The following is a 15,067-nucleotide window of genomic DNA, read 5'->3' as shown; positions in this document are numbered from 1 at the left end:
CGGAGCCAGCATCATAGCAGATCGATTGCGAAGGCCTGTTCGGGTATACTTGATGAGAGTACACAGTCGTTTCATCATTTCTTTCGAGCCTCACGGTAGGATTCGTGCTTGCGATGGATGTCGCTACCTTCTTATAGGATCGCATAGGGTTGCTACAGAATGTTAGTCAAGGGAAACACCTCGTCTTACCTTTTACGCACGACATCCGGAGATGATTCGCTCCTCTCAATCTGGCGCAGTCTCGGCTGCGATATGATGTGTCTGGTGTATATTCGCCCTATTCTTTGATGTAATGCTTCCGCTGACACTGTCCTCATCCTTCTATTGTTTGAAAGATGGTCGCCGTGTTGTCTATATGAGCGACAAAACGTGGAAGGTTAGAGTGCAGTACCATATTTGTTCTCGACGGTCCGTATACAGGTACCCTGAAAGGGTAGCCTCAGGCGAGTGCTTGCTCTGCGCTTATCAATGATTCGCCTCAGTTTAGAATCGTGGCGAGACGTGTCCTGACGATTATCTCGATCTCGATCGAACGCCGACAGTCGGCGAACGGAAGGCCCGTACCGCAGTAATGAGTACGACCAGCAGCAGAGTGCAACGCTCGATGAAAACATCGAATACCTTTGCCCTCCTTTCTGAATCCGTTAGTGTTCCATCTCTGTTATGATAACGGTATACCAAGTACATACACGATAATAGAGTACGAGTGACTTACCAGAAAACTGATCCTTCCAACGCTGTTCCTTGCAGGACTCACGGAGGCAAAACAAAAGTGCCCCTTTACACTTTATTGGTATAGTATCGTGGGAATTCGTGATGATCTTTGGACAGTATGCTGAGATGGATAGTTCCCCAAGAATTCATCTGTCGAGCATGTGTGAGCGAACGCAATATCATCGCCGGGGACGGGGGACTACTCTATATACCCACTTTCTCTAAGAACACGGTACTCTACCCATGACGGCTATCGTCGTGAGGACGGCGTCAAAAAAGAGGACTGGGCTATTGTCGACGACGACGCGAAACGACTGCTTCACGGAGTCCAAAGGAACAAGGAGAGAGATATTGCCTTTGAGACAACTGAACGGTTTGCTCCGGCGGGTCCGGCGATCTAAGAGCATATATCTTGGCCGTGGAACTTGCGATTCTCCATATGCCTCCGAAAGCATAAAATGTCGGTGGAAGGTTTGCACCTAGATGGTCGGTGTCGGCGAAACGGCCTGCCGACGCCGACGTTCAGGTTCTACGATTAGCATCAACTCGGTAAGGTCGAGTTGTACTGTGTTCTAGATGCAGGATCGTAGTAACATCTGTACCATTCCAACGGGTCTATTGGAGAGAGATAGTATCGTTGAGATGGCATATGCTTTCCCTTAGCCAACGTTATGTCTTATAACGGCCGCTTGAGTTTACTCAATGTACGTGCTACATCAAAGCCGCTAAGATCGTAACGTTGGGCTGCGGAGTCTACCAGGAACCAGATGATACCCAGGTGTGCTTATTAGCTTCGACTACTCCAGAGAACCTCAGGCAATTCAGATTTTATAGGGTGCAGGGGGGACGGAATGTTTGCGATGAATGGTTTGAATGAGACCGTCCCTTGTGTGCAAACATAATATGGGACGGAAGAAGTGTTATAGAATCAAAAGATGCGGGAATATAAATGGACTGTAATGGGACAACGGGAGTGACGGAGCCAGTAATAAGAATACGTCAGGTTCCCAGCTACAGAACCGTGATTGAACATTTGAGCGACGGCGGATACCAATAGCAAACCAATAGCTAAGTCTATTGACGAACATACAGCACATACGACGAATCTGAGTTGACAAATTGTCCTGAAGAATGTCAGTGAACAGGATACTTTTTGAGACATACCCATTGAAGTTTTGTATATCTCCACATTGAAAGGTCCCATTTAGCATCCGATCAACCGTTCTGGACCGCCCAAGCTTCCCGGAAAGCTTACGTTAAAGTCGGTATGGGTATTACTGTATCCTAATCGCCCTCCACAGCTTCCAAGTGTAATGTGAGTAAAAGGTGGCGCGGACGACACACAGTGTCACCCGCCCGCTCTCATAGTTGAAAGGCTTCGAAGGCTCAGTGATTTCTGTGAGTTGTATAACCCACCATGTCCCACAGAATGCTTTTGAGAATGGTCGCTCATGGATCTCGACAAGCTTCTGTGAGTTCAACGTCACCAGACTGTCATTATGTGGCGAAGTCCTGAAAGGTCCTCAGTGGGGTTTCGATAAAGTTCCCGGCCACCGCATACGCAATAGATTCTAGAACCAGGCTATCCATACCTATGAAATCATTTGTAAACATTCATGTACCTCCTTTGAAACGGCATCGCCTGCGTAAATCCAGTGGCAAGTGCACTGTTCCAAACAGGTCCCACCACAAAAGAGCCGCCCGATGGGTTACAGTCAAAGCCGAATAATGTCTCATCTCGCGACATAACTTCTAAGGGGAATCTGTCTTGTGTCATTTGTTGTAGGGGGAAGCATTCTAACATGGAAAGGAGTGCGGTTCTTCAGCGGTGTACAACTACGAGGCGAGTAACCTGTCCCAGCTGGTGGTGCTCAACAATTCTCATGTCGTGTACCCCATCCAAAACAGTTTTTTTCAAAGGCTGAGGGAGAGCAATGAGGTAGCCAGTACCTATGTATGGTTCTGGGGGAGTAGGTGTTGGACCCATATTCGACAATGAAATTTATTACACTTACTACACAAATGAAGGGACGCCATCCCGTATCTAAAGACTGAGAGCGCATTCCCCTGCATTCTACGGGCTGTACACATTATCCACATTATCCACATTAAGTCCACGAAAACCACGAGCAGCAAAAATCCTACCGTTTCCCTCTCATGTTCCCCAAACAAACGGAGGCTGCGGAATTCCTCACTGCTCCGCTGTGTAACTGAGTAAGCTCAGCAGAGTTGTTCTTGGGCCATCAATCGAAGAGCTACACCAGAACATTAAGCAATCTTCCGCCAAGCGTCGGGATGCACTCCCCTCCGACGCCGACAAATGCGATGGAGGGGGTAGGGTAAGGTTTGCGAAGGAGCTCTCAGCTGCGTCTGGCAATTGCCACTTTGTACGAGGCTTTGAACTTGCAGCAGAGCTCCTTGCTGATATCTCAATTCGGACCCTCCCAACGTTGGAGGAGGGTCTTTCTTCCCTAGCTGTGTGTAGAGCTTGGAAACCCCTAACGGATAGTCAACAAGTTCAGTTACCCAGTACGATTTGCGTCAGGATCTGCAAGAATTATGATGAGCAGGAAGAGTCAGTGGCTCGGTATTGTCTCTTCGCGGTTGACTTGGAATCTTGAGGCCAAGCGAATACTTTCTTGGCACCGGTGACCTGATTGAGAAGGTATATCCTGCTTGCTTTGAACAGATGTAGTCCAGACAATATGCTCATCAAGACACACAATTACTGCTGCGCAAAGACATGGGAGAATTCAAACATGATTTGAGTGATTATGGGTTATTGCGGAGAATACTTAGTTGCTTTGTGTGAATACTAGCCACAGCTGTATGAGCAAGATCGCTATTTTAGATTCGTCTAGAGATTGTACACTGGACTGCCAAAGGACTTCATTGAGAGACTATGGGTGTATACTCATGTCATCTCGTGTATTCCGATTTTAATGCAATCCACTCATGATCGCATAACAAAGAGGGAGTCCCTTGCTCGTCTGTGGGAGATTTGGCCTCTTGATCCGACGTCCATGTGGACGTTATTGTGCTACAGTTGGGCACTTGTTGCACCCCAATAGGGAAGTACAATGTTCCTCGCCTGCCACAATCTACAAGCGCTCTATGAAGCCTAAAATCAAGACAGGCGTACGGGTCGGCCTCCAGTTATAATCATTCAAGCACTGTTACTCGCGGAACCGTTGCTAGCGCTATCATGCGGTTTTCCGTGACAACCTGTGATGAGACGTTGAGAAAAGGCTACACAAGGACACAAACTGTACAACGCTGAAATGCTACTCTGAGCCTGATCATTTCGTTATGGATTCTATGCTGGCCTGAATTGATTCATGGTGACCGGGTCGCGCCGTAGTATTTGAGGCACCGCGAAGGGGCAGATATATATGAGGGTTTTACACCGTCACATACCCAGAAAACGCGTAAGTATTCTTGCCTGTTCTTCCAGACTATGTTCAGTGAAATATTGGGCTTCTCCTAATCTGTATCCATGATGTTGGAGGATTCATCAAATTATGAGACAAAGTCAGAAACCTGGCATCTTTTCCATCCCACCAAATTCCCACTGAACTGCACGGGCCTTGGCAGAGATTCTTAGTAGCCTACTTCCGGTATCTCTGTGCTATCTGTGCGGCCCCTTAGCAGTGTAGCATCGGAAGGTTGATGTGACGTCCGAACAAGCAACACAGCCTAGTTTAGCGCCGGCCGGGGTGGGGAGCCGATCGGATGCGCCGACTTGTTTCTCAATTTCGGCGTGGAACACGAGCATTTTGCACAAGCAGCTCAAGCTTTGAGATGACTGAATTGACCTTGATCACAGTACCCAAGAGCCGTCAAGTATATAAATATGTCTCTTGTGCATCAAATAGTCGACGAGAAAATCCTCCTTTCTGAGTGCGGTCACGTGCCACTCTTTCAGGCAAGCTTGTCTCTGTACGGAGTATACCCTTATACATCGATCATTCAAAGTTGAAACGGAATACACAGAATTCCTGCTTCAGCAAAATATATAGATAAACACAATGTGTCCTTTGCAGGTCGAATGTCCGTCAGCGTGTAACCGTCCAGCTCTTGGCGCCGCGGCTTAGCTTCTCTGATGAATTCCGAACAGATTTGACCTTGTCTGCACCTCGCACTCAAGCATCAACTGTCCAGATTGAATATCGCACGACAACACTGACCCAACGTGATTCCCGTCTCAGATCCGAGCAGCGGCAGTCAGCTGAGATGTAAGAAACTCATCCACATATTGAATCTAGGCCTCAGCTGCCCTCAGCCTGCACCGTCGGAACCCCTCTCCTATTCCGAATGTGATGATCCCTGGCCAAAGAAACCTCGATAGAGCTTCACCACCTGCAACTTTCCAATATTCTCAGGCATCCACAGATTAGGCCTGAAGTGGAGACATGGTGGAACATGACGCTCTTTTACCGGCATCGGGACGGTCCTGCATTTCACACAGCCAGTCCCTTCCGCTGCGGGAAAGGGGAAGGTAAGGGCCTTCGACGACGGCCCACGGCTCAATAGCTCTTCCCTCCCTCGAGGAGTATTTATCTACTTCAAGTCTTCCTCACTCGATTGCACTTACACTCCTCCGGCATCCTATTGACTTCCTCTTACACTCTTCTGGCATCCCATTGTATTTCAGCTCATCGATCGGTGTTACGTTCGGTTATCAAGCTCCACTATACCCATCTCCTTCAAGACCGTCAACTCTACGTTCAATTCTTCACAATGCCCAGTGTAGAGTCATCTACTACCACTCCCGAGGTCCCAAGCTGGAGCTTGGAGGGCAAGGTTGCTGTCGTCACTGGCTCGGGTACGCTCCCTCACTCTCACACCATCCAATCCCGAGCATGGGCACACACAACCTCCCATAGCAGCTGAGGCTCTATCATCTCCCATTCTTCCTAACAACACTCAGGCCGCGGCATCGGCAAAGAAATCGCCCTCGAGCTCGCCCGCCGAGGCGCCAAAGTCGCCGTCAACTACGCCAACAGCAGCGAAGCCGCTGAAGCCGTCGTCAAACAAATCAAGGCCCTCAACAACGGCTCCGATGCTATCGCTATCAAAGCCAACGTCGCCGACACCAAGCAGACAGCCCGCCTCATGGACGAGGTCGTGAAGGCCTTCGGCAAGCTGGATATCTGCGCTTCAAACTCTGGGGTTGTGTCTTTCGGGCACTTTCAGGATGTTGATGAGGAGGAGTATGATCGCGTCATGACGATTAATACTAGAGGACAGTTCTTTGTTGCGAAGGAGGCGTATAAGAGGATGGAGCCTGGAGGTAGGATTATCCTCATGGGAAGTATTACAGGCCAGGCGAAGGGCGTGCCGAAGCATGCTGTGTATTCTGGCTCCAAGGGTGCGATTGAGACTTTCACGAGGTGCATGGCTATCGGTAAGCCCACATTTGTCTTTGCCTGTCTTTCTCATTCTCCCAATCTCCAGTTTCCCTTGACTCCCGTTCCTAACTCCTTCGCAGACGCTGGGGAAAAGAAAGTCACCGTCAACTGCGTCGCCCCCGGCGGCATCAAGACCGACATGTACCACGCCGTGTGCCGCGAATACATCCCCAACGGCGACAAGCTCACTGACGACCAAGTGGACGAGTACGCCGCTACATGGTCGCCGCTCCACCGCGTCGGCCAGCCCATCGATATTGCGCGCGTTGTGGCATTCCTCGCGAGCCAGGATGGTGAGTGGGTTAATGGAAAGGTCATTGGTATTGATGGCGCGGCTTGCATGTAAAGGGTGTGGTCAATGAGTTGTGGGGGAGGAAAGTACGCTAGAGCTCGAGAAGTGCACGATGGATAGACGTTCCGCGTAGTTCCCTAAGGATTGCTTTTGCATGCATTACATTGAGTCGAAGATGCGCGCTGAAAAATGAAGTCTATCATCTGTGCTCACATACTAGACCACACTTATTCAGTGTGCGGGAATCGCTAGCGTAAGAAGATTCATTATGTTGCTGTCTGTCAACATGCGCCCTGCCCCACAAGGTCCAGTTGTGCACAGCTCTCCAAAGAAATAATATTCTCAAGCTGGGGAACTGGAGCGGACCTTGTAGTTACTCTTTCTCAATGAAGATCACTCGGAAGCCAGCTACTACTTCTGAGAGGCGATGTTGACCTCTAGATCCAACAGGTCAATTCCGGATTCTGATTTCCTAACAATGCAGGAAATAGTGCTGCACTTCAAGGGGGTATTAGCAAAGAATGTTAGTCGTCAGCGCGGCCGTGTCGCGATGGGCAAGGTCAAGAATAGTAGTCTATGTGATGGATTCAGGCCTTTTAAGACAGGCGAAATAATGCAAGAAAGCCGGCCCATGACGTCGCGCAGATGGGCCAAGATTACCAGAGGTTGCCTGAGATGAGGTCAGGAGCGACTTTTGCCCCCCATCAATGGTGAGGAGAGTTCAAGATCTGATCACATGAAAGACGTTTTGTAACATAGGTCAGTACTCCATCAATTAAAGTTTTCCCGGTCACCACATGTATATTTCAACGGACTAGAGCTACGTACATACTCTGTTGCCCATGTAAGATGCCCACAAATCCATGGAGGTAATACCGACCAGTGACAAAGGAAAGTATGATCTTGTGATTAGAGTGCCGATACATCATCGCGCACTTGCAGAAGCTGAGACGATCATTAAGATGTCGTGCGAGGTCCGTTGCTAGGTCAGGCCTAGACAGCAGCCATGAAGAAGGCCATGCCGCCCAGGACCAAAGCACCAGCGCCAGCATTCATACCAGCGTGAGTTGCGGCGTTGCTCTCGGTAGGAGGAGGGGGAGCAGCGGAGCTCGAAGGCTTGGCCGGCTTCTCAGTGTGGAGAGGCGAAGTCGTCGGTGTACCTGGGGCAGACGTGATACCAGAGCTGGGTGGACCATAGGGGTTGGTACCAGTCGCTGGGATTGACAAAGTGGTGACAATCGGAGGAACTGCCTCAGAAGGAGGTGGAGCGGGAAGCCCCGACGACACAGGCGGAGCCACCGACATCTCGCTAGAGCCAATGGAGACGCCGGTACTCGCAGTTTGGGGAGGAGGATTGAGAATTGGGTTACCAGAGTCACAAACGGTGACAGTTGAGATCGAGGTGACCGTGATGACGCCTAGATGGGCTTGTAAGCATGTAGTCTATAAATGAGTAGGTTGGGAAGTCTGACTGTTGCTGTTTTCGTGACGACGCGCGAGCGCGAGCTCGACGTCGTTGAGGTTGAAGGTAGCAGCAGCAAAGCCTGCCATCAGGGCGAGGCTGCTGAGAACCGTGGCGAACTTCATTGTCAGCGACTCTGCGGAATGAGAGAAGGTGAGAAGAAGGAGTAAAGCGGAGTAAGACTCAGGCTTGAAGTGCGATGTCGAGATAAGCGGTAATTGCGAGACTGAGGATGTTCAGGTGTAGTGGGTGAGGGAGGGAGGGAGGGAAGGAAGTAGGAGAGGCAGAAAGAGCCTTTTTATGTTGTGGGCGGTGACCGGCCGCGCTCCTTCCGAATTTGTGCGTGCGTCACCACAGCAGCAGTGTTTGCACGCACCTGGGCTTGATAGAGCTGCCGAACAAACGGGAGGCAACATGTCAACCATGCATTACGCAGATAACTGCAGGCGGAGCGGGTTTCCAAGGTATGGCATCATGGTCTCTCAAAATCCACAACGGGCTCAGTGCCGTATGGCCTCTCCCGGTAAAGGTGACCGCCAACATTGCGGAACTCCAGATGTGACCGTCTCAGCAACAACTCAACTCGAGCTGGGAGCCCCACAGCACCTGGAGCCTTGTTGAGCCAGGTAGCATTACAACCAGTTGAACTGACCGTCACCTGAGCAGGCTTTGATTCCTCTATTATTTTGTGTCGTATCTCCCCATCGCGGGCTCCACGGAGGTATTCTCCAGCCATGATGGAGTGAAAGGCTTAGTCACATGATCACAGCGACCAAGGCCTCCAGGACTGACAAACATTCCAAAATTCTTTCGAGAGTTTGGAAAATGTAGTATGACGTAATTGGCGTAATTCACAGAGCGTCTGCAATTTTCTCAGCAGCAGCTACCCTGGTTGTTTGTCGTGAGGGACGCTCCTGCCCGTTCCCGCTGGTCTTGGCGTTATCTGGCGGGCGATGATAGAACTCCTCCCTGACACACTCCTCTTGTTCCGGCTCTCCCCCATCGACCTCTTTACTCTCGTTACCAACCCCTACTCACAGCCTGTTCGCTTCCCTCTCTTCTCTTGTCCACGCCTCTCTGTTTCTTCCTCATCCTGTCACTGTCCTCACTGCCTCGCCATGCGGCCAATTCAACTGCTCGTCTTCATCGGCAGCGCGGCTTCGGTAGCTTACGCTCTCGCTGATCCAATCGGTACGCTAAAGTCCGCTGGAAGCAGACTCAACGGCACCGGGTGCCTCAAGCGCTCTTTACTGACGGCGGCAGGCCTCCAACGCAACGAGGACGCCATCCTGCAGCTGGACCAAGTCGACGATGTGACAACTGCCACTGTGTATAGGACCGTGGTCGCTACTGTCACCGCGTGTGACCTTGGAAACTGTACCGCCGGTCGCTCGACGGCCACCGTAACCTCTGTTGTCGAAGCTACTAGCACCGTATGCCCGTTGACCAGCAGTGCTATTGGCGTTCCCAACAGCAGCATCTCTTCCTCGTCCAACGATTTTGCAACATCACCGACTCAAGATACCTCTCTGAATCCGACACCTCCAGAGACCAGGTCCTCCAGCACACCAATTTCGACTACCGTCCCCAGCCCAGGTACTAGTGCCCCCTCTACATTGTCGATGTCAATGCCACCTGCTCCCACCTCCTCGGTTGCCGGAATACCATCAAACGCCACGGACAGCGTGTCCACCATTCGAATCACGAGTTTCATTACTGAGTCTGTCACTTCGGTCATCACGATACCCGAATTGCCAACATCGAGTGCCATTCTAGTCATTCCGTCAAGCTCCCCGAGCAATAGCAGTGTGGTAGGCCCGAGCTCCAGTCACTATGGCGTTATTCCTCCTGTTGGGACGGGTACATCAGGGTAAGTACGGAGACCGAGCTACTCTATTGCCTCGAGAATTTTTTTTCCTTACACGCTTCTCCGGTCCTGCTTTTACTGATAGATGTTGTAGCTTTCCGCTACCTTCTGGCAATCTCACCTGGCCATCCCCAACGTTGACGCCCACGCTTATCAGTGGCGCCTCCACGATCAGCGGCAAAGCTTCCACGGTGGCGGTAGTGGCCGCTTTCGCGGTTGCGTTCAACAGCAAATGGCTGCCCTTCATTCTCTGCTTGGGGAACGCTGCTGCGCAGATCTCGCTTGAAGGTAAAATTGCCCAGAAGGCATGACCAGAAGGCAAGAATCCACCAAAGCTGACTCGGATTTTAGAAGCGCCCTCCGACATCCGGAAGCTTATAGCACACCCAAAGCTTATATCCCTCCCTATCGTCCACGTCATGGCCGTCTTTGCACTCTTTGTGATCATGCACTGGGTCCGCTTCATGCTCACCCGCTTCGAGCCACCCCACAACGCCGAGCGCGAACAGGCTGTCGTTGATATCGTCAGCGGACGCGACGACTCCGATGAAGAAGTGAGCTATTTCACTGCCATGCATTATAAGGTGGTTGAAAACCAGCTAGCGGAGGCGAGCCAATGTCGCTAGAAGAGGCTCGTCACCAATACACCTATGAGGGTGACTGATCGGCGTGACCGTCGAAATTCGATGCTATGACCGATCAGCATGAAATCAACCCTCATAAGCCTGCCCTGGGCTACAATGGTATGCTTGAAGCATGGGAAATGCACTATGGCGCTCTGTTTTCTCTACAGGATGTACATTCTATCAGGGGGCCTTACCTTGCAGGATATACTTGCCAGCATGTCTTATCTCGCACATGAAGGCCAAATCTGAGAACAGCTTCTATATGCAAATGAATGATTCGGCCCTCCACAGCTCCCGTCATCCAGCGTGAACGTAATGATGAATCACAGCCGAGAGCCTCTAGACAAAAGTTTCTAGGTGCACTGCTCTTGAAATCTTTGCGTGGCACCTTCTTCGAGCATGCCTTCTTAGCTTCTCAACCATCGCAAGACCAGGTGAAGGGGTCTGTGGCGAGATCCCTCCATGGCAGACCGTCAAATAAGCATGAATGTCTTGCGACCCAAGACCCCCAGCACGCTATTCCCTTGCTTTTGGAGAGTGCTGAAAGGGTCCGCCAGCCGCCCTTGCACAAATTGGTGACGCAAAACCTTGCTATTGCGAGGATCTTAAACTCCGTGGTAGCACCTGCACCACTTCAGGTTTCCATGGTCGTTTCGTCCGTATCGATATCAACTCTCTTTTTGAGCTCGTCCAGAATGTTCTGTAACCGGCTATACACCTCATCCTCTCCTCCCTGCCTCACTCTGGCTCTCGCGTTCAATTCTGCAACAGTCAAATTTCCCATCCCTCCGTTCGTTATCTTAGATTGTTTCTCTTGTTCCTCCCTGGCTCTGTCGCGCGCGTCATCATCTCGCAGCTGCGGAGCGGGGAGAAACCGCGTTGCCTCTGCGGGTATGACCTTCTCAGCTTGAAGCTCGTCAACTTGCTTGTGGAGTAGGCCGCGAATTTGGTTGATGAGGAGGAACAGGTCATAGGAGGTGTCGTGGATCGTTTGCGCGCGGGTGGACGGATCAGGAGGGGAGTCGGAGGAGGAGATGGGCTTGTTGGTGAGAAGGGAGATAGAATGGGCGCTTTTGTAGAGGATCTGGGGAATTTGCTGGTGGGGAGAGAGAGTTAGTTGCGGGGGTGACAGGGGAGGGGTGAGGGTAGAGGTACTCACGCGGTCGATGTCGGAGAGCTCACGGATATGGGTGGCGGCGATTTGGTTGTATGTACGAGAATTGGAATTTTCGAAAGGAACGTCCGCTTTATCTCCGGCTTCTGGAGAGCGAGACATGGTGGTTCATTTGACAGGTGCCCTTGAAAAGGAACGCTCATAGATGGGGTCTGGAGACGGTTGTTGAGCTTGTTCCACCCGACCTTGCACGGCAACAACAAACGGTGCTAATTATCCCTGCGTCGATCTTGAGCTTGGCGCACCGCCACAGTCGACTAACAATTCGCCGACATTCCGACGTCGAACTTCAACCTGCTTGAACAGCATTCACCACTCTCAAAGGCGAGCTTATCATTCTCAGATCCACGCGCATTCTGCTATCATTCTCGGATTACTTACGCGCTGGCGACCACAAATCTGAAGTTTCCCGAGCCCCCCGCCGTTACCACGTTCCTCTACCGCCGTCTATCGCGAAATACCACCTTCGAGCCGTCAGGTCCCAAGTACAATATAGTGGGAGCGCAGTGAGGTCTACAATATGTCGGGCCCCCCGCCCGGGCCCGGACCCGCAAGAAACATGAGCGTTGGGACGGGGCCGCCCAACGCGGGCATACCACCACAACACACTCCGATGCCTCCGCAGCCGAGCGCGGTGCCCCCTCCAGCTGGAGCGCAGACGGGTGCGCAGACCCAGCAGAACCTCAATCAAATCGTGGGTGAAACCTGTATTTATTTCACCGTCAACCCCTGCCGTTTGCCCAGAGTCCATGCCCCGCACGTGATTCAGATACTCTCGTGCTGCTTCCTCCCCTAGCTGTCCTCTCTTGCCAACCCCTTCTCAAACCCTGCTTCTCTCAACGTCACAACCATGACTTTAAGGGAGCCAGAAGCTCCCCGTAAGACCTGGCGTTATCCATATGCCAGTGAGCTCCACGGCGTCGCAGCGCAGTTCCCCAAGTACAGACCGGCTCAGCAGCCCGGCCAGGAGCAACTGAGTCCAGTTCCTTCTAATAATGAGCGGCGCGTTCCAAGCGTTGCGCATGATCACCCTTTTCCGTCAAAAGTTGTGCATCCCGCTTTGTGTGTTTCCGATGTTGGAGGGTGTTGCAGTTGTTTTTGCGTGCAGCCACTACTTGAATATCACTTGCTGACCTCATGATAGGTGCTGGAGTATCTCAGCAAGAAGGGCTATCATAAGACGGAGGCTATGCTCCGCAAGGAGTCCGATCAGCAGCAAACACCAACTGGAGGTCCTGCTGTTTCGAGAGATGCGGATGCTGGCGCACCAAAGTACAAGAAATCGTTTGGTGAGTCCATTGAGAGTGATAGCTCGCCCTCTGCGGCAGGGTCGCCGTCCTGAAACGTGTCGAACTGCTAACATCGTCGCAGAGTTGCTGCAGAAATATATCAGTGACAGCTTGGAGCTGTACCAACCCGAGTTGAAAAAGCTATTATGGCCGGTGTTCGTGTACTCCTTCTTGGGCCTTCTACGGGACTACTTCATCCGAGACGCGGAAACATTCTTTGGTACATATCGACACATGTTCGAACGTGATCATGAAGACGACGTCAACACACTGGGCGCGATTCGGTTGCCTCAACACCTGAAGGACAGCCGCGTAGCCAAGCTGTACCTGGAGAACAAGTACCGTGTCACCCTTACGGCAATGCCATTCTACAATCTCGTCATGTTCCTGGAGAAGTACGTCTACGAGGGTGGGCAGACCATTATGGACATAATCAGAGAACATATGATGTTGGTCACGGTCGATCGCGCTGTGGAGAGCGAAAAGAGCCTTCGCGCCATTATGGATGCGAAGGAAGATGATGGGCTCCCTGCGGAAGACGAAGGTATCCCGGGACATAATCCTGGCCATCCCATGACCCAACGGCACGATCCGGACGCGCAGGCTGCGCGTATCAAGCTGCAGCTAGGGCCATACCCGCAAGATCAAGACCTCATTGATGATGTGCGCGCCACGCTTCAAGATGAAGATGCGAAGAATCCTCCGAAGCCAGGCCAGAACAGTCTCGTCGAGGAGTTTGAGCAGCGAATCAAGCGCGAGCCCATGGAGGATGGCCCCTCCCGAGATCTGATCCCTCTACCTCCTTCTCTCGCTAGAGACGTGTCAATGGAAGTGCAGAAGATTATCGAGCACCGAGACCGCTACAAGATTGAAGGCAGAACAGGCGGTGTCGGTCCCGGCGTGAGCGTCACTATGTACACCTTCCACAACACATTCGACAGGTATGCCTGAAAGCACCAACCCCACGTTGACCTAATGCTGATCATTGCTACCAGCGTAAATTGCATAGATTTCTCAGGAGACAATAAGCTCGTTGCTGCCGGAATGGCGGAGTCATATATCCGGGTTTGGTCGCTTGATGGTGAACCGCTTCTCTCCTCAATCCCCGAGCATAACAACCAGCCTTCTTCCTCTCGCCGTCTTGTTGGTCATGCGGGACCAGTCTTCGCGGTCGCTTTCTCCCCTGCTACAGTCAATCCCGATCCGGAAGGGCCACCTACCAACGCTCAATTCCTATTATCGTGCTCCGAGGACAAGACCGTTCGACTCTGGTCACTTGATACTTGGTCGTGTCTCGTGGCATACCGCGGTCATGACAACCCCGTATGGGACGTCAAGTGGGGACCCCATGGACACTACTTCTTAACGGGTTCCAACGACCGCACTGCCCGCCTCTGGGCAACGGACCACATCGAACCTCTGAGAATCTACGTAGGCCACGACAACGACGTCGACTGCGTGGCCTTCCACCCCAACAACCTCTACGTCTTCACCGGCTCCTGCGACAGGACCGTCCGCATGTGGCACACTTCGGGCGGAAACTGTCTGCGTCTCTTCACCGGTCACACGGGCAATGTCACAGCAATTGCATGTTCGCCCGATGGCAGAACGCTCGCTAGCGCAGACGATCAGGGTTCCATCATCCTGTGGACTCTTGAAACCGGTCGCAGAAAGAAGCGCATGCGTGGTCACGGTAAAGGCGGAATATGGTCTCTATCCTGGAGCGTCGAGTCGACCGTCCTCGTCTCCGCCGGCGCCGATAAAACCGTCCGTGTATGGGATGTTCTACAGGAAACATCCGACTCTACGGGTGCCAGCAAAGCAGCTGATGGCGTAGGAGGGCCCAAGGCAGACGGCACGCTGGCCGCTAAGGGCGCGTCGGCGGGGGTCGCGGCTGCTGGTGGAGGAGCGGGGAAGAAGAGCCAGAAGGAGACGGGCGTGAGTGTGGATCAGATTAGCGCATTTCCGACGAAGGATAGTCCGGTGTATAAGGTTGTGTTTACGAGGATGAATTTGGTGCTGGCCGGGAGTGCGTATTTGCCGCCTGTACCCAAAGTCTAGGAGGCGGAAATGCCAACTGGAGTTTGGTGTTTTGGTTTTGGGGTGGTACGACTTGACGCTTTCTGCGTGCGAAGCTTTTGGGAAGTGGAATATCGTGCTCAGACATTTCTCTAAAATCATATTTGGAGTGCATATCTGCTTGCTACCTAGACAAACTGGCTTATCTGAGAC

General features: G+C 51.9%; 5 protein-coding genes across 5 annotated transcripts; 3 read left to right on the top strand and 2 right to left on the bottom strand.

The window, feature by feature from the left end:
- Positions 1-5,454: 5,454 nt before the first annotated feature.
- Positions 5,455-6,471, top strand: EI97DRAFT_373127 (NAD(P)-binding protein; the record flags this gene model as incomplete). The annotated part of the gene is made up of 3 exons (XM_033795388.1): positions 5,455-5,539; positions 5,645-6,121; positions 6,206-6,471. 3 exons carry the CDS (start codon positions 5,455-5,457, stop codon positions 6,469-6,471), a joined length of 828 nt encoding a protein of 275 aa, XP_033656089.1.
- Positions 6,472-7,410: 939 nt separating this feature from the next.
- EI97DRAFT_456935 (uncharacterized protein) lies at positions 7,411-8,004 on the bottom strand (the record flags this gene model as incomplete). Its single annotated transcript, XM_033800776.1, has 2 exons — positions 7,411-7,835; positions 7,890-8,004. The coding sequence occupies 2 exons, from the start codon at positions 8,002-8,004 to the stop codon at positions 7,411-7,413; spliced, it is 540 nt and encodes a 179-aa protein (XP_033656088.1).
- Positions 8,005-8,997: 993 nt separating this feature from the next.
- On the top strand, positions 8,998-10,372 carry EI97DRAFT_440996 (uncharacterized protein; the record flags this gene model as incomplete). Its single annotated transcript, XM_033799668.1, has 3 exons — positions 8,998-9,749; positions 9,841-10,034; positions 10,098-10,372. The coding sequence occupies 3 exons, from the start codon at positions 8,998-9,000 to the stop codon at positions 10,370-10,372; spliced, it is 1,221 nt and encodes a 406-aa protein (XP_033656087.1).
- A 634-nt stretch (positions 10,373-11,006) lies between these two features.
- EI97DRAFT_465827 (uncharacterized protein) lies at positions 11,007-11,648 on the bottom strand (the record flags this gene model as incomplete). The annotated part of the gene is made up of 1 exon (XM_033801499.1): positions 11,007-11,648. The coding sequence occupies one exon, from the start codon at positions 11,646-11,648 to the stop codon at positions 11,007-11,009; it is 642 nt and encodes a 213-aa protein (XP_033656086.1).
- A 200-nt stretch (positions 11,649-11,848) lies between these two features.
- EI97DRAFT_431768 (transcription initiation factor TFIID subunit 5) lies at positions 11,849-15,064 on the top strand. The gene is made up of 4 exons (XM_033798016.1): positions 11,849-12,240; positions 12,691-12,835; positions 12,918-13,776; positions 13,831-15,064. The coding sequence occupies exons 1-4, from the start codon at positions 12,067-12,069 to the stop codon at positions 14,894-14,896; spliced, it is 2,244 nt and encodes a 747-aa protein (XP_033656085.1). The 5' UTR covers positions 11,849-12,066; the 3' UTR covers positions 14,897-15,064.
- Positions 15,065-15,067: the final 3 nt, after the last annotated feature.

The sequence above is a fragment of the Westerdykella ornata genome, assembly GCF_010094085.1.
Source record: "Westerdykella ornata strain CBS 379.55 unplaced genomic scaffold EI97scaffold_5, whole genome shotgun sequence".
Taxonomy (NCBI): Eukaryota; Fungi; Ascomycota; class Dothideomycetes; order Pleosporales; family Sporormiaceae; genus Westerdykella; species Westerdykella ornata.
The sequence above is the reverse complement of the archived record's forward strand: the minus strand, read 5'-3'. Positions and strand labels throughout refer to the sequence as shown.